We start from the raw sequence: 24,398 nt of genomic DNA, 5'->3' as shown, positions 1-24,398 counted from the left end.
GGAGTAATTTCCAACTCTAATCTGGATATTTTGAGTATTATGTAAAGAGACTCTAGATTTTATCTAAACATTATGTTTTAGAAGGGTTCCTGTTACACCATTCTGGAAGGTGAAAGAAGGAAGTAGCACTGCCTTGCTACTTCCAAGTGAATGGAGAAGTTCCATTTCTTCACTAGACCTACTTTGACACATGGTTGGAGGTACTCCTGTTAGTCCTGTGTGAAGGTGAGAGTTCCAGGCACCCACCAGACCTCCCTAACTGCGAGAGGGTGGATGTGAAAGCATAGGCTCCCTATGTTTTCCACTGGCACCAATGGGGTCTGCCAGCCTCTAACAGGAATACAAGTCCTGGCTTCAGCTCAACCCTCTCTGCCACCACTTCAGAAGGGAGGACTGAGGGGACACCTGGGTGGCTTAGTGGTTGAGTGTCTGCCTTTGGCTCAAGTTCTGATCCTGGGGTCCCTGTGGGGAACCTGCTTCTCCCACTGCCTATGTCTTTGCCTCTCTCTGTGTGTCTCTTATGAATAAATAAAATCTTTAAAAAAAAAGAGAGAGAGAAGAAGAAGAAGGGAAGACTGGGTACCTCTTTTGTAGTCTGGCAACGGTGGGAGTCCAGGCTCCCCATTCAATTTTGCTAACAGGAGTTGAGGTGGGACTACCTTATTTTTCTGTGGGTGAATTAGAATACTTATCTGAAAGTTCTCTGTCTTGAGAAGCTGACAATTCCATAGTTATTTAGCTACAGTAAGCACACTTTGGTAGCATTGTTTTATCTTTTTTAGAGAGAGAGAAAGAGAGCATGAGTGTGGAGGGGGAGGGGTGCAGAGAGAGAGAATCTTAAGCAGGCTTCACATCCAGTGCAGAGCCTGACACAGGCCTCCATCTCACCACCCTGAGATCATGACTTAAGCTGAAATCAAGAGTCAGACACTTAACTGACTGAGCCACCCCGACACCCCTCCATTTTTGCTTTTATCTGTACTACTGGTGTTTCCAGGTTGCTGGCTTCTTCAGCTCCAATTCTTGAATATACACAGCAAAAAGGAAATTCAGGAAATTCACTGCCATGTCATTTCTTAAGTTTTTTTTTTCTTTTTTTTTAAGATTTTATTTATTTATTTTAGAGAAAGAGAGATAGCAAGTGGAGGAAGAGCAGGGGGTGAGGCAAAGAATCCCAGACAGACTTTATGTTGAGCACAGAGCCTAAGGTGGGGCTCAACCTCATGATCCGTGAGATCATGACCTGAGCCAAAATCACAAGTCAAATGCTTAGGTGACTGAGCCACCCAGGCACCCCTCATTTCTTAAGTTCTAAGTTACATAGATGGTATGCCTCTTCTCTTCAACTTTGAGATACTTTTTGTTTAAGTACAATGTTCAGAGTTTTTAGTTGCACTTATTGGGCTAAATTGGGAAAAATATGTCTAATTCATCTTTCTGAAGTGCAACAGAAATAGGATACATACATGTGGATAGATGGGAACAATCCACAAATAAGAAATAAAGTAAGGGATCAAAATTCCTAAAAGTTTGAAACTGAAAATGTTGGCAATATGTTTTTTAGAATAATAAAAGATAAACCAGTTATTTTCTCTTGAATGAATGTGTATCCCAAAAATGTTGGACTAAAAAAACTGTAAAAGGAGTTTTTCCTGATTATGAGCCTGCTTTCAAGTAACACCAGATTGTAGAAAGAAGTAATGATTTCTTGACTCAGAATGCCTGTTAATTTCCATTCTAAAAAAAAACTTTTCATTTCCAGTTTGAAGGGCCCTGATCTTAAATAAGGAGAACAGATGAAATGTATATGTTATACATATGCATATACTGAGAAATATCCATTTACCCAGCGACTTGGTGCTCAGAGAATTCACCTCATTACACATGGGCCAGAAGAGCCAATTATGTAAATACTCTGGGACCTTTTTGTCAGGGCTGCATTTCAGATTTCTTTGACCAAATTTCTACAATGAGAAGCTTACTTTTGAAAAAAAAAAATTAGGCAGATTTAAGAAATAGAACACACTGATCAAATGAAAACAATAGTATTATCAAATTGGCAAGTATTAGTAACAGCTTAAAAATTGTCCATCATAAATGGGAATCATCAATATTTAAAAATTGTGATATCTGATATTAAAATACTGTTTTTTCCAATTCAAACAATATTGTTTGAAAATCCATTGCATTTCTTCAGTAAACTCACAGGGTGATAGACCAGGTCAGCAATGTCTAAGAATGACTGACGGCAACATTTGGCTTGTGGATTAAAACTCATTAGCTAGGGGGCCTTGGTAAGTGGCCTAACTTACCAAAAATCTGAGTCTTGAGTGTGCACCTCCAGAAAACTGGAACTAAATGACAACATGGGTAAAAATTTATTTCAATAATGTTTGAGGTTATTTTGTAATCGTGAGCAAGGTAAATTCTGTAAGGCTCTTTCCTTTAAAAGTAGACAAATATATATATATATATATATATATATATATATATATATATATATATATATCATAGAACAAATAACATAATAAAATATGTTAACTATGCTGGAATTAAAATAAAAAACTTAATAAACATGAAAACAAAATTTAAAAAAACTTAATAAACATGAAAACAAAATTTAAAAAATTTAAACAGATAAGAGTATTAAGATATTAAATGAAATCTTATGTGTCAATGGCCCAGCACTATAAATGTGACATATTTAAAGTTATCAGTAAGTGGTAGCTATTATAAAAGACATTATATCAGTAAATATGAGAAAACAGCTAGAAATCTATGTTTAGATAAGTAAAATACAAATTAAAATGACCTTTTTATTTATCAGGGAAATATTACAAAAATAATATATACTGTTTACTGTTGGCTATAGAATAATGAAATGAGAATGTTTATATATTGCAGATGAATGAGAATGTAAAATGATATAATTTTTCTTTTTTAAAAAATATTTTATTTATTTATTTATTTATTTATTTTAATTTTTTATTTATGAGAGATATAGGGAGAGAGGCAGACATAGGCAGAGGGAGAAGCAGGCTCCCTGAGGGGAGCCCGATGCAGAATTTGATCCCAGGACCCCAGGATCATGACCTGAGCCAAAGGCAGGTGCCCAACCACTGAGCCACCAAGGTACCCCAATGATATACATTTTTTAAAGGATAATTTGTTGGGGTCCCTGAGTGGCACAGTGGTTTGGCGCCTGCCTTTGGCCCAGGGCACAATCCTGGAGACCCGGGATCAAATCCCACATCGGGCTCCCGGTGCATGGAGCCTGCTTCTCCCTCTGCCTATGTCTCTGCCTCTCTCTCTCTCTCTCTCTCTCTCTCTATCATAAATAAATAAAAATTAGAAAAAAAAATTTTTTAAAAGGATAATTTGTCAATGTGTATAAAATATTTTAAAAAATAAACATTCTCTTAACCTAACCATACCATTTCTAGGAATTTACCCTAGGCCATTTTTAAATGTCCAAACATGTATGTGTACATACAAACTGCAATTTTGATTATATATCTAAAAAAACTGATTTTTAAAAATAGTTTATAGTTTAAAGAAGGTATGGCACAATCACACAATGGCTTTTATGAAAACATATTACACAGTATGATATGATTTTAGAGACCTAAACATAGCCAGTGCAAAAAATGAAATAATGCCAACAAAGGGTGGTTATCTGTCTTCTTTTCTAAGGAAAGAAAGTAGCTTTTATCCTAATTTAAAACTGAAATGAACACATGTATGCTCACATATATAACACACACATACATGCTCATTGTTTCTATTAAGAATCTGTCTCAATATTTTGTTTAATACTTAATTTTCTCTTGAACAAATCTGTCTTTCTGCAATTTAATTCAACTGAATATACCAGTCAAGTGCACATAGTAAGACAAAGCCAATTCATGTCTTTCATTTGCTTTCAGCTTTCAGTGCTCTATTAAGATAATATATCATAGTACTTGAATGTCTTGTGGAAAATTACTTTTAGGTGGTTAAAAGGTTTGTATCCTAATCTAAGAAACACAGTTGAGCAGTATCGATATGAAACAGCTAACACAAGGCCACATAATTAATAAGTGAGTCTCTGAACTTTTTACCGAATCAAACTAAAAAAGCTGTACATCAGAGATCCTATGTTGCTATGGTTCCCAATGCATCTGAGAGTGATGATATAAGATCATGTACTTGGCTTTGGAGGAGAGTTATAATAAATAGCCAGATGTGCCTTTCTGTTTTTGTCTCTGTTAAGTAAGCTTTTATACATGTTGTGCAAAGCTTCATCTAAGATGTTCTCAGATCTCAGGGCCAAGAAAAAGTGGTGCCTCTCCTGATGGTTTGTTTGATTCCTTTTAGAAAACAGCCATCATAGAAACCAACAATTTTCCCATTTGACTTAACTGGTAGAAGAATTGTTTTCAACAGATCAGCCTTTCTCATCACAGATCTCTGCATATGCCTTTCCTCACTCCTCCACCCCTTTCCGTACGTGACTTGTGGTAGAGGTGGCAATGGCACTGATGCAATAAGGAAGAGCTCTATCTCTATCTTTAACAATTAGTGTAACTTCCCAAATTAGGGCATGCTGCCTCCGACAGGTTTTCCCTTGCAGTGTGTGACCTTTCCAAAAATCCTATGTGATGACTTTTATTATTCTTACTTCCATTATTTCAATCTGTAAACTGAGACTTAGAGGTATAAGGACTTGATCAGAATAAAGTAATCAGTGATGTAGCTGCTTCTGGCTGCAAAAATCTATGACTTACGCATTTTCCACTGTACTACGTTCTTCTGATATAAAATATACTGTGGTGTGAGTTCAGTCTTTACAGACTTTTATAAAGAAGAAACCATCTAATACAAATCTCCTTCCTCCCAGCCTGTATTTCCTGAATTGTTCCTATACATTGGTATCCAAGACATTCTTCCAGAATTATGACACAAAATAAGTAATTTATGACTTTCCACTTTTAATACACTATCACTATTTTCTATGTAGTGCGAATAATTCAGTCCCCTATTTGCAAGAACAATATTTCCTCCTTTATTAACATGACAGAGAAAACAGAGATTACAATCTGTGAAAATTCTTTTGTTGGTGGTTTGCGGTAGAAGTGTTGAAAATAAATGTTCCCACCATTTTACTTGTTATACCTAAGAAATGAATTAACTAACAAAAGTGAGGTCACCCCACCTGTCTCTCACTGTTGCAAGCTGCCAACAGCCATGTTAATTCCACCAGAAACTACATGCAACACATTTTTTAAGTCATTGGTCCTGACAATAACTTAACAAAGATCCAGCAGCTGACTGAACCTTGAATATGTATCTCACAGTTAGAATTGTATTGGCTACCGGGTGGTTTTTTTTCATCAAATAATTTTTCTTTATGATAGTCAGATAATTCTGACCTAGTCATGAGTCAGTATCATCCTACAGCATTTTAAGTCATATATAAACTGATTATATTATTTTTGATATTTGGCAGTTCTTCATAAAGTAACCAACAATGCCTTAGTTATACTTCTTAAAATAGTATTTCATTTAACAATCTTCAGGTATGTTGTGGTATTGTGATCTTTATCCAATATCTTACCTCACTTCTTAACTGGTAGATTAGTCTATCTTTGTTGTTTGGGGATTTTGATTCTTCTTTTATATCTCCTGATATTTCTTCCATTTCATTTTCATGTTGAATGGGAATAATGTTAAACTGAAAAGAGAGAGAGAGAGAGAAGTGAAAACTATAATCACATCATCCTCCAAAGGCTGGCTGCAGGATAATCCACATTAGTCTTTCATTTTGCTTTTAGTTTAGTTTTTTGTTTTCTATGTGGATTCTGAAAGGTTTTACTGTTGCTGTGGTAATTAATGTAGTTAAACCATTTATTTCTTATATTTGAAAAATTCTAGGTTGTTTGAAAACAAATCAGCAAATCTCCATAAACCCAAACTCATCGATTGAAAAAATTGAGCAAAACTTGGTTACCATACAGAGTCCTGGTAATTGACCAATTGGATTCTAAACAAATCCAATTATTTTATTTTTTAAAAGATTTATTATTTATTCATGAAATACACAAAGGGGCAGACACATAGGCAGAGGGAGAACCAGACTCCCTGCAGAGAGCCTGATGCAGGACTTGATCCCAGGATCCCAGGATCATAGACACTCAACCACTGAGTCACCCAGGTGTCCCTAAACAAATCCAATTAATACTGATCTTACAGACTTGAATATTTGTAATACAGTGCCCTGTGTAATTCTACTTAATGTATATTTTCTATGAAGTCTAAAGTGTATGCAGATTATGACAAAGGCAAACTTGGGCAATAGGAAAAAATACACCTATGCAATGCTGGAACTGGTAAAAATACATTTATAAATGACACCAATAAATTGTGATATGGAACTATAAGAAAACAAGATAAACTGTGGCATATCCATTATTATATCTCCTTAATAATGGAATATTGTTCAGCACTAAAACAAATCATGAAAAGACCTGGAGGAAACTTAAATATATGTTACTAAGTGAAAAAAGCAAATCTGAAAAGGCTGATCTGAAACAGCTGCTTACTGTATAATTCTAATTATGTGACATTCTGGAAAAGGCAAAACGATGGAGACAATATAAAGTCAATAGTTTTCAGGGTTGCAGGGAGGAAGGGATGAAAGGTGGAGCATAGAGATTTTTAGGGCAGCGAAACTATTTGGTATAATACTGGTGGATACATATCATTATACATTTGTCTAAACCCAGAGAATGTACAATACCAAGAGTACAATTTTAAGGTAAACTAGGCACTCCAGTGACAGCAATGTGTCAATGTAGGTTCATCATTTGTAACAAATGTACCAGTATGGTGGAGGACACCGACAATGGAGATGGGTGTGCTTAAGTGGAGACAGGGAGCATATGGGAAATGTGTATCTTCCATTCAATTTTGCTGTGAACCTAAAACTGCTCTAAAAAAAATGGTCTATATAAAAAGAAATATAGAAACATGTGAAAAATCCTATACATGCACAGTAATCTTTCCCCCTAGCTGTCCTTATAGTCTTCAACAGAAACACAAAATTTGATAAACCTATAAAATGTGTAATACATACACATATAATATTTTGTTAACTTATATTTCTCCTAAAATATGTGGGTAAATAATTTCCAAATTTATATAATTTGTAAGTAATCCCACAATAAATTAGAAAATAAAAACAAATATTATACTACCTATTTAAAATTAGAAATTATTTGACTCACAATATTATCATTGTTAACGGTACTATTAAGTATGTACTAGTCTCTAGGAACTGGACTTGATATGTATTTCCTTAGTTAAAGCTAGACTAATCTTGTGTGTTAGATATTACCATCTTTACCTTAAAGAAAAATAAGCCAGGACAGCCCGGGTGGCTCAGCAGTTTAGTGCCACCTTTGGCCCAGGGTGTGATCCTGGAGACCTGGGATCAAGTCCCACGTCGGGTTCCCTGCATGGAGCCTGCTTCTTCCTCTGCCTGTGTCTCTGCCTCTCTGCCTCTCTCTCTCTTCTCTCTCTCTCTCTCTCTCCTGTGTATTCTCATTAATAAATAAATAAAATCTTTAAAAAAATAAAATAAGCCATATTTTTACTAGCCTTAAGCAAATTTCCCGAATTCACAAACCTAGTAACTAGAAGCACATTTTAAGAATGTTCTTGCCCAATTCACTGAGTTCTTAATCATAAACCAGTAGCTACATCTATAATTATAAAGCTAAAAGCCATAGTATAGTTTACTGAAAGGCAAAAGGCTTATAGTCACATACTAGAAATGAACTACAATGGTGTTAGGGGGCTGATTTGCCAAGTAGAGAGGCTCCGTGTTCAGAGTTAGTAACATGGAGAACACGCCATGGAAGGCAAGTGTGGAATGGGACACAATGCCACAGTAAATGTCTGTCTACGCATGTTTCACCCCACTTTCATGTAAATAGACAACAGTGGCATTAATCATGGGCTAAAATAAAAGTCACTTTGCTAAAGAAAATAATAAATTGCAAGGAAAAATCAAAGCATTCGGTTTTGGTTTGAATTCACCAGAGTAAAATCCAACTCATTCTGGTAATTGAATATCCTTTGTTTAACTTTCTGAAATCTTGACCAATAATTCCCAAGGAATTAAATCAATCAATAAGCTCTCTCACTGTCAACAGAACTTCAATCAACATTACAACTCAAAGGAGAGAGGAGGCAGGAAAATAAATTTTCATGCATAACAGTATGGGAAATCCACACCAATTCCCTAAAATAATTCCATTTTCATTTTTCACTGACAGTTAAATATCAAGGATCTCTGGACATATGAAGAAACCAAGAATATGAATAAAATAGCCAATATTTGAAAACACAATGATGAAAAAGAAAGATAAATGGTATAATTTAAGATATGAAAGAAAATGTTATTAAAAATCTAATCACTATATTTGGGAAAAATGAACATTGCACTCATAAATTAAGGACAGAACAATTTCAAAACTTCAAAGAACAATAAAAGAAAAATTTTAAAATGTGACTAATCATCCCTTCCTTTCGAAAAATGTACTAGGAAAGTTGGAAAATAGAGTCAGATGTTGAAATGTCTCAAAGCTCAACTCTTGGAACTGCTCACTTGATGCATGCACTCCTTTGGACAGCTGATGTGCACCCATAGCACTGCATACTAGTCAAAATTCTGACAGTCTCCCAATGTCTAGCTCAGTCCTGTAGGTCTCCTTTGAACTTCGGACCCACATGTTCCATTTCCTACTTGTCACTTCTATAGGTACCCAAAACTTAACATGTTGCAAAGACAAATTAAGAACTCCTCTAAATCTGTTTCTCTGCCAGTCTTTGCCATTTCTGTAATTATCAACTCTATGCTTCCCTTTGATCAGGCCAAAGATATTGGATTTATTTTTAGCTTCTTTCTTTCTCTGACACATCATTTCCAAACTGAAATCAAAATAATTCAACTTTGCCTTTAAAATACGTAATAAATCTAACCACTTGTCTACCGACACTACTACTGCCCTGATCACCACCAGGGTCTCTCCCAACAGTTATTTTAATAGCTGCCGCAATCTCTGTTCCTCCATGTAGTTCTGGAGCCCCTTTCCCAAAACAGCAATCAAACAAAGCATTTTAAAAGTAATTCAGATAATGTCACTCTACTGCTCAAATCTTTCCTGTGGCTTCCTAATCCATTCAGAGTATAAATCAAAGTCCTTATCATCTGCCTGCGTCCTGGAACCCCTCAGTGTCCTTCTCCTACGCCTGATTCTGTCAGTTCTCAAGGGTCCTACACACTCCAGGCAGGAAACAGCAAAAGTAAAATAAAAACAGTAAGTGAAATATTGTATAGTGAAGGCTATTAAAACAATACAACAACAACAACAACAAAATAATACAGCAGGAAAAAAATGATGGCTAGATTAAAACAACTATATTTCTCCTTAGGAAAATTTGAGTTATTTTGATCATTTTAAAATTATATTTTAGACTCAAAATCACCTTAATTTTGCCACTTACCCTATTCAACTTCAGGTTCAGATTAATGGAGTTATAACTAAAATCTAATTAGCAGCTGAAAAGTTGAAAGCTGTGGGTGTGTAGATGTTAAAGATTATTCATTTAGCATAATTATGAACGTCATCCACAAGTGATATATCATATTACTTAAATTGAAAGTGACAGAAACAGAAGGTATCTGAGGAAGTGAATGAGTCAGCATTAGAAAGCATTTTCCAAGTTCAAGTCCTTTTATTTAATATTTATTTAGGTAAAATCTCTTATAAGACTTTTTTCTGAAATTGCATCATAATATAATTCCAAAATTCCTCCTTAAAATTCCTCTTTTCATACTGCAGTATTTGCCAAAGGTTAAACCAGGCAACTTGTCATATCTCTGACTTCAGAAATATCTGCCATAATTTGCTTCTGGAAATTAGCAACACTATATGCAAATATTTATTCCACTATATTTAAATTAGCATTGAGTGTAAAGTCTTTTTTGAAGATAATTCTGGAAAACAAAAATATTGTGTAACATAAATAAAAATATTTTATTACCTATTCAGATCAAGTAGGAAAAGAAAATTTCATTTCAAAAAGGGCACAAAAGTACAATCTAACACACCCTGTTATTTCGATTTCATCTCACTTTTTATCCTTCAAAATAATCTAAAACGATTAGGTAATTATTGCTTATCACAAAGGTCAGGCCTTTGTGAAATACTGTGTTCAATATTTATGTCAATATTATTAATAATACAACATAATTCAATCTCCTCAAACATCAAACACACCATTTCTCCTCAACAATCTTCAAGCTTCATTCATGGAGAAGTAGAAAAGCTACACATAGGTAGGATTCTCAACTTCTTGTTAACATCATCTACAAATTTACATGCATCTATACAAATCTTTCCTTCTTTCTTCTTGTTAAAGAATGTAAATATCCTTCCTAGAGTCAAAGACTAATCATTCCATTTGCAGTCAGGGTTTGGTACCTTTGAGGTACTTGGCAAACTCATTCTAAAAATTGTTCCTCTCTTGTATTTTCAAGATTTCCTGGTTTCTCCCCTCATCAACATGTAATTGCTTGATAGTTTCCCTTCAGGTTTGAGAACGAAGTATGAGAGATCAGGTGTAGAAGATCCTCCCTCCTTTCTCTCTGTTTCTCTCTGCTCCTGCCTTCTTTTCCAGTTTTGGAGTTTCTATTCCAGCTCTTTGTTTCCTCTTACTTTCAAGTGCCTTGTAAGAGTTGCTTATGCTTATGTTTCCCCATGTTCCCCTCTCACTCATTCCTCCATGGCTTTTGCTACATCCATTCCCAATACTTTCCAACACAGAATATTCAGCCTTGTCCTTAATTTGAATCTTTGGCAGAATTTGATTATTGTTACCAATGCCTTTGTTCATGCACTATTTTCCTCTGGTTCATGGGAAGGATCCTTCCCAGCCATTCTGAATTACATACAATTTCTGTTTCTCTGTTTGCCCTACGTGGTGCTAATCCTCCCAATGGTCTTTTGTTTCTTTCAATATACCAACACTGCAGGATCACATTTACTCCCATGGCTTCCACCACCATCTCACTGTTCATTGTTCACATTTCTTTCTCGCACTCCTACATCCCAAATCCCACAAACATTCCTACCTCAAGCTCAATATATTCGGTATTGAATCCATTGTTTCCTCTCAAGTTTCTCTTCCTCGTGATATGCTTCCTTTAGTGGAAGACCACCCCATAGAGAAGGTCAGAAATCTGTAACTTCACCTTCTCTCTAACCTCCTAGCATCCCCAGGCATTTCCAACATTCATTGAATCACCAAGCATCACAATTTCTTTCACTTGCATATTTCTCAACTCTTCACATAACCCAACCAAATTTAGGACACTTGATTATTTCTTTCTGGATTACCATGACAGACTCATAAAAGTTTCCTCATCACCTGGACCCTTGAAATCTCTCCTTCACACTGAAGGTTAAGTCTTTTTTTTTCCTATTGTAATAAAAAATGATGCAGATCAACACACTGCAATGGCTCTTCCCATTACTTTCATGTTGATGCATACATTTATTTTTTATAATAAATTTGTTTTTTATTGGTGTTCAATTTGCCAACATACAGAATAACACCCAGTGCTCATCCCATCAAGTGTCCCCCCTCGTGTCCATCACCCATTCACCCCCACCCCCCCGCCCTCCTCCCCTTCCACCACCCCTAGTTCATTTCCCAGAGTTAGGAGTCTTTATGTTCTGTCTCCCTTTCTGATACTTCCCACACAATTCTTCTCCCTTCCCTTATATTCCCTTTCACTATTATTTATATTCCCCAAATGAATGAGACCATACACTGTTTGTCCTTCTCCGATTGACTTATTTCACTCAGCATAATACCCTCCAGTTCCATCCACGTTGAAGCAAATGGTGGGTATTTGTCATTTCTAATGGCTGAGTAATATTCCATTGTATACATAGACCACATCTTCTTTATCCATTCATCTTTCGATGGACATCAAGGCTCCTTCCACAGTATGGCTATTGTGGACATTGCTGCTAGAAATATCGGGGTGTAGGTGTTCCGGCGTTTCATTGCATCTGTATCTTTGGGGTAAATCCCCAACAGTACAATTGCTGGGTCATAGGCCAGGTCTATTTTTAACTCTTTGAGGAACCTCCACACAGTTTTCCAGAGTGGCTGCACACACTTATAATTTGGCTCTTGGAATAAGTATTGAATATCAAATAATACAGTCTAAGACCAAGTGTTTATCAGTTAGGCAGGTTCTGGTGGCCATACTATATTCCTATAAGAGGTGAGGAAATTGAAGAGGAAATGTGTCCAAACAGGAGGTGACCCAAATGCAGTGGACCCAAGGATAACTAACAATGAAATTAAGGTTCCAAGTAATTTCTATTAGCTCTAAGTGCTTGGAGAAGCCTCCAAAATTTATCATAGCTGCAAAAATTTTAGCCAAAATTATTTAAAATAAACTTTGCTTAATTCCTTCCCTCCACCCTAACAAATGGTAATAAAAACACAAAATAATGTTGAGCAACAATCAAAGCAAATTTTCTTGTATTTTTCAGGTCAAAATAAAAGTGCTAAATAACTAATCTTAGTGGTATTTAAACTGTTTTTGCTCTCATGCTGGTGTATCCCTTACTTTTTTTAAAAGATTTATAGAGCATATTTATTTAAATTTAAAAAGCTGATATTTCTGCCGAATTTTAAATATTTTAAATAGTTGCATTAGGGAACCCTGGGTGGCTCAGCAGTTTAGCACCTGCCTTCAGCTTAGGGCATGATCCTGGAGTTCCAGGATCCAGTCCCACATCAGGCTCCTGGCATGGAGCCTGCTTCTCTCTCTGCCTGTGTCTCTGCCTCTCTTTCTCTCTCTCTCTCTCTCTCTCTCTCTGTCTTTCATGAATAAATAAATAAAATTTATTTTATCATAATAAAAATATATTTTTAAGATTTAAAAAATATCTTTATTTAAAAACAAATTTTTTAAAAAAATTAAAAAATATAGTTGCATTATATCTCAATGTTAACATCTGAAAACCACAGAAATATGGTACTGTCACCTATTCAAAACATTGTGTTTATTTTATTTCTTGAATTTTAATTTTTATTCCACCTTCCCCAGATCATCATACTGTAACATGCTTATATTTGAAAATGTTTTTACTAAATAAAAATACATACATAAAATATATATGTATATATTGTGACTATAAGGCTCCAAATGTTAAAAAGTTTCTTTGGATTGAATTATATCTGCAATTATTATGGGTACATGATTGCTTAAAAACAAGACAAGATAGCACATATTGTGATAAGTAATTATTAAATATAAACTAATCATTTACTGGAAATGCATCTCTTAATGAGACAGATAGATACATGTCTTCAATTAGTTTGTGTATCCATGGATGAAATTACTTATTGATAAAATGAAATAAATTATCATCAGTTTTCTGTATTCTTTTTTAAATGTAACACTGAGAAAGTTGATCACATGTTAATAGAAATGGAAGATGTTTTGTTATAGCAAAGGCATCGTTTTTGTTGTTTTTTTAACATCTTTCTAAGTAAGTGATGAAGCCACTTTTGATCTTATATAGAAATTAATTTTTTATCATCTATAAACTGACCAATCCATTAGGTCCTATTCAAGTATTTTTATGAAAAAGGAGAGCATAAGCCATCTTTAATAACAGAGGTTTTGTGATCCATTGATTAGTTGGTTTCTCAACACCAATATTTCAAAATATCTATAAGTTCGCATTTTCCCCACTCTGGCAAAATGTTCTAAAATAACACTTGGGTTGGGAGATAGTTGATTTTCATTTGAGAAGTGGATGGAGGATAATGTGGGAAAAGAGAACTCGCTTGAAAAGTACTTCTTTGGTACAGTGGTGGTAGTTCTTTTAGGGTAGACAAATCTCTGCATGAAAACAGGCAAAGCAATGACAGTAACAAAATCAAAAACCTATGGAGGCCTACTGCAAAATCATGTGACAAGTGTTCCTTACAAACTCTAAGATACAGGTGTGTTAAGATAATCTCAGCTTCAAGAGCTGCAGAAATCATCATCTGTTTGAGAAAATTAAATGGAAGCAACATGCCCTGAGAACAAGGGAACCCCAAATTGACAGCACACATCCCTGAAAGTGTGTTGGGTCAATGTGAACCCAGCAGATGAAACTAAGCGAATTTTATACTTTCTAACTGGTAAGTGAGCATAAGAGGCCCACAGTGAAATCCAAAGAAGTGCAACAGTCTATATACTGTATACTGTCAAAAACAAAAACAAAAACAGACAAAACTTCCTTTAAAATTATATCCTACAAAAAAAAAAAATTATATCCTACAGGCACTAGGGTGGCTCAGTCAGTTAACTCTTGATCCAACTCTTGATTTTGGCTTAGGCCATGGTTACAGGATCATGGGATCAAGCCCTATGTTGCATTCCATGCTCAGCGTGGATCCTGTTTGAGATTCTCCCTCTCCCTCTCTCTCTACCCCTCCCGCTGTGTCTCTCTTGCTCATAAATAAATAAATAAATAAATAAATAAATAAATAAATAAAATCTTTAAAAAAAAAACAACACACTGCATTAAAGTGGGAAATGCTGAGAATAGAATCCATATAAAAGGAACAGGACAATAAAGGCAGAGAGATCCAGATAAATCAGAGAACAGAGTCAGGGGTTTTGGAAAGGACCATTGCCATGGTCATGGCAATGAAAAATTAACAACCCAAAGGGAAATGAACAAAGGTTATGGCAGTACCACCCATTAAATAATGTATTCTTTTCTCAACAGTAGGAACTACTCATCTGATTATATCTTACACTCTCCTACTTAAACATAGGATTGGATTCTCTATTCTGTTCCACTGAACTACTTATGTTATCCTGTGTCAATACCGCATTGATTTGATCCAAAGACTTTCTCAGCACATTGTGATCAGTGGGTTTTTTCTGTATTTGTCTGAGCTCTTCTCAAGTATTATGCATTTACTCTTCATGATTATTCAGTTCAAAAAGAAAAAGGAAAAACCCACTGCTTTGGAAATTCTAAGTGGCACTGTAATAAATACATGAATTTTATGTGTTGCATGTTTCTATTTCAGAATCTCTAAAAAGGATACAAGCCCCATACTTGTTCAATGTTTTCCTAGGTCATTTGCTGCTATTGAGAAGAGGAGTACTTGGATTTCCATTTCTGGGTGCTCATTTTCAAAACAGAAATGGATCACTTCTAGACTTATTTTTTTATCCAGTTACCTTGGCAATTTTTCCTATTGATTTTATATATACATACACACATACACATTTTTTAAAACTAGGGATTCTTAAGTTTTCTAGACATACAAACACTTCATTGTCTTATTACATTCAGTAGAACCTCTAAGACAATGATAAACAACTGTAAAAGCAGACATCATTGGAAAATTCTTAATTACAATTGAAACATTTTAGTATTTTACCTTTTCAGGAAACATTTGTTATGGAGGTGTTTTTGTTAAATTGTAACATATAGCCTTTTTATGTTTAGGTAATTTGTTTTTATTCCTATTTTGCTTTTTTAGATTGTGTTATACTAGGAATGGAAAAAAAAAAAAAAAAAAAAACTTGCCGCAGGTTTATTTGTACAAATAGCACAGGAGGACACCAGGCCCATGCAGACAGAAGCCCAGGAGTCATACCAGTCCTTCCGTCCTCACACTGGCAGGCAGAAGCTTCTACACTGGAGCCTTTGTGGGGGCCTGGGCACCTTTGGGAGGAGTAGAAACAGGAGCTGGAGCCAGAGCCGGGGTTGCAGCTGCAGCCTGGGCCTTGGTTTGAGCCTTGGCCTTGGCCTTTGACCGGCAGAGACTGAGACCTTTGGCAATGCAGGCACGAGCACGTTTCCTGAGCTTCGGGTGAGCTATGTAGGCAAGTTGATTGAGCTTGCGGCTGCCGCCCTTTGGGATCTTGGGCTTAACCTCCTTGGGCTTGACAAGGGCCTTGATAGCCTCAGCACGCACAGTCATGGCCTTGGCATTGTTGGCCTGCATCTTCTTCAGGCCCTGGTCCACTCTTATAAGTAAAAAAATATCCTAACAGCAACTTGGTGGCTCAGTCAGTTAAGCATCTGGTTTTGGCTGAGATCATAATCCCCAGGTCTTGGGATAGAGCCCCAAGCAAGCCTCTGTGCAGTGGGGGGCCTGCCTCTCCTTCTCCCAGGGGGAACCTACTGCTCCCTGTGCCTATATTCTCTCCCTCTGTCAAACAGATAAAGTCTTTAAAAAAAAAAAAAAAAAGGTACAAAAGCCCTAAATCTACATAAGAATGACTAACACAAAAGGATCATAGTTGAATCATGTGGAATGCTATTATAAGGACAAAAGAATGAAGAACAGAATAATGTTCTTACAGACAATGAAAATATGCTATAGATGAGAACATTCTAGAAATACATGCCCATGAGAGAAAAAGAAAACAAGAGTCAAATTTTTCACTGACCTAAACAAAAATAATAAAATTATACATAATACGAAAGAGCAACAAAACCAAGAATTAGAAAAACTCAGAAATATCATAGTACTAGGAAAGAATTAGAAATAAAAGAAAAAGCATTTCAGAATAAACTACAAGGAACATAAAAACAAGTAAATTCAATAGGTAATGTCTTAAGTGATAAGGTGAAAAGAAATAATATGCTAAAACTCCAAAAATATTCAACATAAAATACTAAAAAGGATATCAGAAACTGTGACAGAGTGACAAGGATTTAACATATTTATAAGTTTTCCATTTCTTTCCACAAAAATGACCTTAAATAGTGACCATCACTGCAGCAATGTACTCATCCATGCACAGATTGTGGTCTTAAGATATTTCCTCTTATGAGAATTTAGGACTCTTTGAAGACATGAGTATATATCTTGTCATACCATAGAGTAAGGAAACTATAAAAGATTACTAGGATTGCATCAAATGTTCTAAGTTGCCAATATAAAAAAGATTTTCCTCTCTAAATATGGTAGCTTTGAATATCATTTAAGGATGATTAAGTATAGTTATTATAAAAAACAGCAATAAGTGTAAATTCATGAATTTATATAATGCTTTAAAAAACTAATTTGATTAATACTTGGGAATGCTAGTAATCCAACTCATTATTTTGTAAATTGGTAAGGAAAGGGAAAATAATCTATCTTGTATCCCAACTATGTCTAAATGAGCAAATATTGTATGAGAGGAAGCTTTTAAAACATATATATTATTTTTTGAATATTTAAGTAATCTCCACACCCCATGTGGGGCTTGAACTCGCAACCCCATGATCAAGAATTGCATACTCTACCAACTGAGCCAGACAGATGCCCCAGAGAGGAAGTTCTTTCTATTTAAATGTTCCAAATGATAACTTAAGCAGAAATAATAAATTAGAAATCACAATTCTGCTACTCCTAATTAATGCAATGAGCATCAGTCTATCAGCACTACAAAGAAACATATACAATATGCATTCTAACAGAAGAACACATTATCTAGGAAAGAGTCTTGAAACTGAGTCAAATCGTACCTCTTGATCCAACTAACAGTTAATAGGAAATTTAGAAGATAAAGTAATATATTAAGCATTAAATATATAAATGCAATCTATAATATCCAAAATAGAACCCTAAAGGATAAATAACCTGTTTTTAGAAAAAATAAACAAACTATAATAAGGAAAAAAGGGAAAAAGTTGCCGAAAGGAAAAAAACCTACATATTAAAATGAACTTAGAAAAAGCATTTAATTGAAATGCCTATACTTTATTTGATTTTTTATTCAAATAAGTAAACTATGAAAATAAAAGATATTTATTAGAAAACTAGAAATTTGAATACCAAATATTTGATATTAGCAAATTATTGGGAATCTTTTAGGTTTCAAAATAGTATTGCTATGTTTAACAAAAGTCCTTATGTTTTGAGATACATACTGAAGCAGGTTCAGATAAAATAATACAAAGTTATAATGTGGATGGATGGTATGGGTAAAAATGACTCGCCAAAGACAATCATTATTAAACATAGATGATGGAAAAATTAGGTTCACGATAGTATTATATCTGTTTTTGTATATAGTTGAGATTTTCTATAGTAAAAAGCTTAAAAATAACAGACTCCCGGCCTGTAAATCTATCTCTTATCCATGTAGATGAGCATACTTGAAAAGTTGCCCAACTCTGGCTTATCTTAAAGTATAGAATCTATTAATCTACAGGCTTTGTTTCGTTAGTAATTCAGTTCCAGAACCTTTATATATTAAAGACACTTAATGTTCAGGGCTGGACAGTAAGTTTATTCACACCCACATCAGGTCTAGAGCCACAGGGGGCTCCAACTCAATTACAAGCATTTCATCACAACACCTGCTTGGGGGCCTGCAGGCACAACCGGGCTGTCCCCGTACGGGTCCTCACATCGCAATAATGCTTTATTAAAAGGAAGATTAATATGCAGCTTGAGGGGGGTGGTTTACAAGTATCAAAAGGATATTAAAGTTTCAGATAGAAACCATTTATTAGCAGCACCTGGGTGGCTCAGTCAGTTAAGCATCTGCCTTTGGCTCAGGTCATGATCTCAGAGTCTTGGGATTGAGCTCCAAATTGGGCTATCTGCCCAGTGGGGAGTCTGCTTCTCCCTTTTGCTCTCTCTGTGCTCTCCTTTCCCCCCTCTCTCTCTCTTAAATAAATAAATAAAATATTAATAAATAAATAATAAAATCTTTTGGAAAAAAAGAAAAAAAGAAACCATGTAATTTACATGTTATAGGAGGTGATGTTTTTCTTCTATTTGTGGTTGTGGGGGTGCAGATGGATACAAATGGTAGTCTATTCAAGACTTAAATGAAGTCATAAGATTATAAATCAAGAGTATGATAACACATCTCTATTGTGTCTATTGGAAAGTACCACCAATCTGTAATACTTTCTGGCTCTTCCAATTGCATAAAGTACAAGCCCAGTACTTGCTTCAATAATCCAAGGTTATACTTTTTATTGATAGCTGACTTCTGTCTACACAGCCACTCAAAAGCCAGGGGAAAGCCCGTTAGTGTCCCAAAGAATAATTTATTATTCTTAACAGATTTATCCACAAAGTTATAAAAGAGTATCAAAGTGGTCAATAGAGGATTAATCATGACTTGCAGAAAATGTGCATCTGAGAAATTTAATTTGTATTTCATCAATAAGTTAACTAGTATATATTTTAGATAAAACATTGAATAAGAGAATACAATGGGGTGCAGTTGTTTGTGTGGATGTTTGTCAACAGATGTTTCTACAATCGTGTTTTACCAATAGAAAGAAGTTATTTTGTACAATGATCGATGAACAGAGAAATCAGTAACTTTCCTTTATTCCATGTTGAATCTAGAACTAGTGTTTTCCCTCTTAACTTTTGATTTATCCATTTCTAACAATCTCAGGTGTTAAATCATGACAATGACAACAAAAATTATATTTCTTAGTCACAGACTCCCAATAAAATTTCTAGCATTTTTATAAAAGAGTAAAGCAGAGTGATCCAAAGGATACTAGGAAAACATCAGGAAGGATGTGTTCTAGATCTGATTCTGCTAAAGCAGAATCTTCTCTGACCTTGGACAATCAGACTTTTAGGCCTCAAATTACTCTGCTTAGTAGGATAAGCTAGAGTTTATTTTCCATAAATTTCCAGCATGAATATTATGTGAATGTGAGAGACTGAAATTACATATCTCTTGATAAATTAACAAAAGGAGGAATGGTTAACGGCTTGGAAATTATGTAAAAAATAAAATTTTATCTAAAAGAAGGTAATGACTCATATTTTTTAATCTAAAATAGAATAAAATATATTTAATACAAAGAGTATTATTTTAAAACAAGTTATCATGACTAACCAAAACATTCACAAAATATATGTAAAACATTTTCTTTTTTTTTTTTTTTTTGTAAAACATTTTCTAAATAAAAACTAACTGCTTTTTTTCAAATGGCATATGTAAGGGAAATAGGATAGAAAGCCATATTTCTAATATATGGTCAAAACAATAGTGACTGTGGATAGGATAGTAGTAGAAGCCAAATCTGCCAACCAGAAACCACGAAAATAGCAAGAAAAATAGAGCAAACAACTGTTGTAAAAATCCTGATTATCAGGCAATTCTCGAGAAATGGAAAACTAAGAAAAATAGCCCTAAACTGTTCATTCACTGCCTGAAGTGAATTTTCACTTCATAGAATATGAAGGAAAATCAAGGTGGTCTCCCTGAGTTGAGGTGAAGCTGAGAATGAAGTGGGCTGAGGTGGTCAAGAGTTCCAGAAGGTCCTGAGCAGAGGGAGAACCCTAGAGCTCTACAGAGCGCTCACCAGGGTGGTGACCAGAACATAATTTTGAGGAAACTTACTCCTAAAAGGATTAAAAGAAACAATCCTTATGACTGAAATAAGGCCAGTAATAGTAATTCCTATATCCAACTGCCAGAGAAAAACCTCACAATTCACAGTGCATTAGGTGAAGAATTCAGAATGGTTTTGCCTCTGGATTCAGTAGAAAAAATAACTGTAGACTAAATGCTGCTGTGGTCTCGCCTAACCAGGCTTAAAAGCTTCAAGACAAAAAAAAAAAAAAAAAAAAAAAAAAAATCTCTCCAAGTAATGGAACCAGGTCACAGAACAAAGCTTTTTAAAGATTTATTTAATTATTTATTCATGAGAGACACACAGAGAGAGAGGCAGAGACATAAGCAGAGGAGAAAGAGGCTCCTCAAGGGGAGCCAATGTGGGACTCAATCCCGGAACTCTGGGACCATGCCCTGAGCTGAAGACAAATACTCAATCATTGAGTTACCCAGGTGTCCCAAGAATACTTTTTTTATTTTTTATTTTTATTTTTAAAGATTTTATTTACTTACTCATGAGAGATACACAGAGAGAGGCAGAGACACAGGCAGAGGGAGAAGCAGGCTCCATGCAGGGAGCCCGATGTGGGACTGGATCCCAGGTCCCCAGGATCACGCCCTGGGCCAAAGGCAGATGCTCAACCGCTGAGCCACCCAGGTGTCCCGAATATTTTTTAAAATATGAAAACATTCAGCACCTACCCAATGATGTAAAATTCCTAACGACAGGAGTGCAATCAAAAATTACATGTCATGCAAACAAATAGGAACACATGACCCACAATGAGGAGCAAAATCAATCAATTGAAACTTGCTCAGAAATAATAAAAATGATAGAATTAAAAACGACCAAGAGGGCCTTAATGTTCCCCTGAGCTTGATTAAACTTTAGGCAGGTTTATTTGTGACTACACGCTCTTTTTTTAGTGTTTCTTTTGAAAACAATGCCCTGTAATTGTAAATTCTTTTTCTATCTCTCTGGGGTATAAATCTTCTCCCAGCCTTTTGCCAGCTTTATAACCCAGGCATGGCTTTGGGAGCTGGAAACCATTTCTTTGAAATGTAATGGTGAGGAAAATAGCATTCTTTTGCCCAGTCTCTTTGGGAGGGCAGAAGCCTAACTTCTGTTGTGCTATTTAGCAAACACTGATAACCTAGTCCTAGAGAAGACCATCTGCAAACAAAGCAATGATCAAAGTGCTGGATATAGCCCACTAACCAAACTTCCTCTCTCAGACCCCTCTGGCATATTTCCATTATCTCACCAAAATGGGACTACAATGGGTGCTAATTACAAGCTCCAGGACAACTTCAAGTGTCCTGATGTACTTGTAATTGGAGTCTCTAAGAAACGGTTGGGGATAAGTACTTTAAAAAATATTGATTAAAAATGTTCCAAATTTAATTAAAGAGCATAGATACACAGATTCAAGAAATTCCACAAACTCAAGCACAAAGATATAGTTCATATCAACACATATCAAAATCAAATTGCTCAGTCAGTAATGAAGAAAAAGTTTTCTCTCCCCCATCATTTATAATTGCCTAATGTGCTTTAAAGGTCTTGTTTTTAAGTTTTATTTATTTATTTTAGAGAGACAGAGAGAATGGGGGAGGGTGGGCAGAGGGAGAGGAAGAGACAAACTTAAGCAGACTCCACATTGAACATTAGCCCCATGCAAGACTTGATCTCAGGACCCTGACATCACAACCTGAGACTAAACCAAGAGTTAGATACTTAATCAACTATGCCACCCAAACAACCCTAAAGGTCTTTAAAAAAAAATTCAGCTTATTTAGACACAATTGACATACACACTGTGTAAAGTTTAAAGGGTCCAATGTGATGATGATTTGACCCTCATACATTGTGAAACATTTACTACAATGAGTAAGTAAAAACATCCTTCACCTCGTACAATTATCACTTTGCTGTTATTGTTGTGAAAATATTAAAGCTCTACTCTTATGGCAACTTTTAAGTATACAGTACAGTATTGCTAACGAGAGTCCCCCTGCTGTCTTCCACAGTGCCTGCATTATTCTGCTTTCCTACCAGCAATGAATGAGAGTCCTCTTGCTCCATATCCTTGGCATCATTTGGTGTTGTCAGTGTTCTGGATTTTGGCCATTATCATAGGTATGCAGTGGTATCTCATTGTTGTTTTAATTTTCATTTTCCTCATGATATAGGATGTGGAGCATCTGTCCATGTGTTTACTTGCCATCCATATATCTTCTTTAGTGAGGTGTCTAAGTTCTTGGCCCATTTTTAAATCAGGTTGCTTGTGATCTTACTGTTGAGTTTTAAGAGTTTTTGTATATTTTGGATAAACAGTCATTTCTCAGATGTGTCCTTTGGAGACATTTTCTCATAGTCTGTGGTTTGTCTCCTCGTTCTCTTCACATTGTCTTTGTAGAGAGAAGTTTTTTATTTTACTGAATCCAGCTTACCAATCATTTCACTCATAGATTGTGCTTTTGCTGTTGTGTCTAAAGGTGACATCGCCATAGCCAAGATCATCCAGGTTTTCTCCTAGAAGATTCTAGGAGTTTGATTAAGTTTTACATTTAGGTCCATGATCTATTCTGAGTTAAATTTTGTGAAAGGTATAAGATCTGTGTCCTTGGGTATTTTTGCACATGATCCTCCAATTGTTTCAGCACAACTTGTTGAAAAGACTATCTTTTATCCACTGTATTACCTCTACTCCTTTGTCAAAAATGAGTTGACTATATTTACATGGACCTATTTCTAGGTTCTCTATCTTTTTCCTCTGATCTGTTCTTTTGCTAATACCACATCTCTTGATTTCTGTAGCTTTATAGTATGTCTTGAAGTCAGGTAATGTCAGCTCTCTACCTTAGTCCTTCAATATCACATTGGCTGCCTCTCCAAATAAAGTTTAGAATCAGTTTGTCAAAATCTACAACATAACTTGCTGGAAAAAAGACTGGGATTGCACTGAATCTATGGACTGAACTGAGAAGAACTGATATCTTAGCAATATTGAGTCTCTGTCTCCACGAACAGAAACATCTTCAAGATATATTTTTTTTTAATGTGATACCACTCTAGTTATTGATTTTAAGGCCTTGAAACTTCACAGAATATTGTTATTTAACTTCACACACACACACATATATGAGAGAGAGAGAGAGAGAGATCATGCAAGAAAGAAAATGAGTAAGCTGAATCCTTAACTCCCAAAAACAGAACAAAACAAAAACAAGAAATTATAAAACATCAAAGTTCTTGGGGGAAAAGTATTTTAGTTTTTTACTTTCAGGTAAATGGATTTTTTTTTTTAAGAAAAACTTTAAACGGATTAGCTTGGCTTAATTCTTAATTAAATATTGCCTGAAGTAACACATAATTACTACAGTAAGAAACTAAGAAAAACCAAATACTCATGTTTGAATATATTTTCTTGCTGTTAAAGTATGTGATTTAACTTCGCCAACTAAAAAATTAGTGCCAAGTTTGGTTATAGTGAAAGAAGGTCTTACATTTCTGTAAAGCCTTAGAAATTGAAAAAATTGTTTTTTGCTTTCTGATTTAGTCCTTTTCTATTAAACATGAACTAGTAGCCTGTACATCTGTCAAAACCTAAGTGTTCATTTAAGGAAAATACTTTAAAATGTTTATCTCTTGCTTCAGGGATGAACAAAACAGCTAAATATTAATATTTTTGTTGTAGGGAATAGAAAATTACACCTCTTAATATTTTTTTTCTAAATGAGGCTTCCATAAAAAATAGCAGCATAATGTTTATGTCTTTATTGAGTTATGGCAGGAAGAGTGGCTGAGATAGCAGATTACAGAAACTGTATTCAAAAAAACAACATAAAGTGGAGAATCCAGTCAAAATTCCATTTATATGAAATGTCCAGAATCGGCAAATCTATTCAATTGGATTAGTGATCACTTAAA

General features: G+C 35.1%; 1 protein-coding gene across 11 annotated transcripts in view; it reads right to left on the bottom strand.

Annotated features, from left to right (window-relative positions):
* Positions 1 to 24,398, bottom strand: part of CCDC102B (coiled-coil domain containing 102B) — a 186,228-nt gene that overhangs the window by 39,959 nt on the left and 121,871 nt on the right. For all 11 annotated transcript variants that reach the window (XM_072758076.1, XM_072758073.1, XM_072758070.1 and 8 more), the window contains exon 5: positions 5,597 to 5,713. In XM_072758076.1, the coding sequence (XP_072614177.1) occupies positions 5,597 to 5,713 (117 nt within the window). The remainder of the gene's footprint in view (positions 1 to 5,596; positions 5,714 to 24,398) is intronic.

This window comes from Vulpes vulpes, chromosome 5 (genome assembly GCF_048418805.1).
Source record: "Vulpes vulpes isolate BD-2025 chromosome 5, VulVul3, whole genome shotgun sequence".
NCBI classification, from domain to species: domain Eukaryota; kingdom Metazoa; phylum Chordata; class Mammalia; order Carnivora; family Canidae; genus Vulpes; species Vulpes vulpes.
This window is presented reverse-complemented; position numbering and strand designations above follow the sequence as displayed.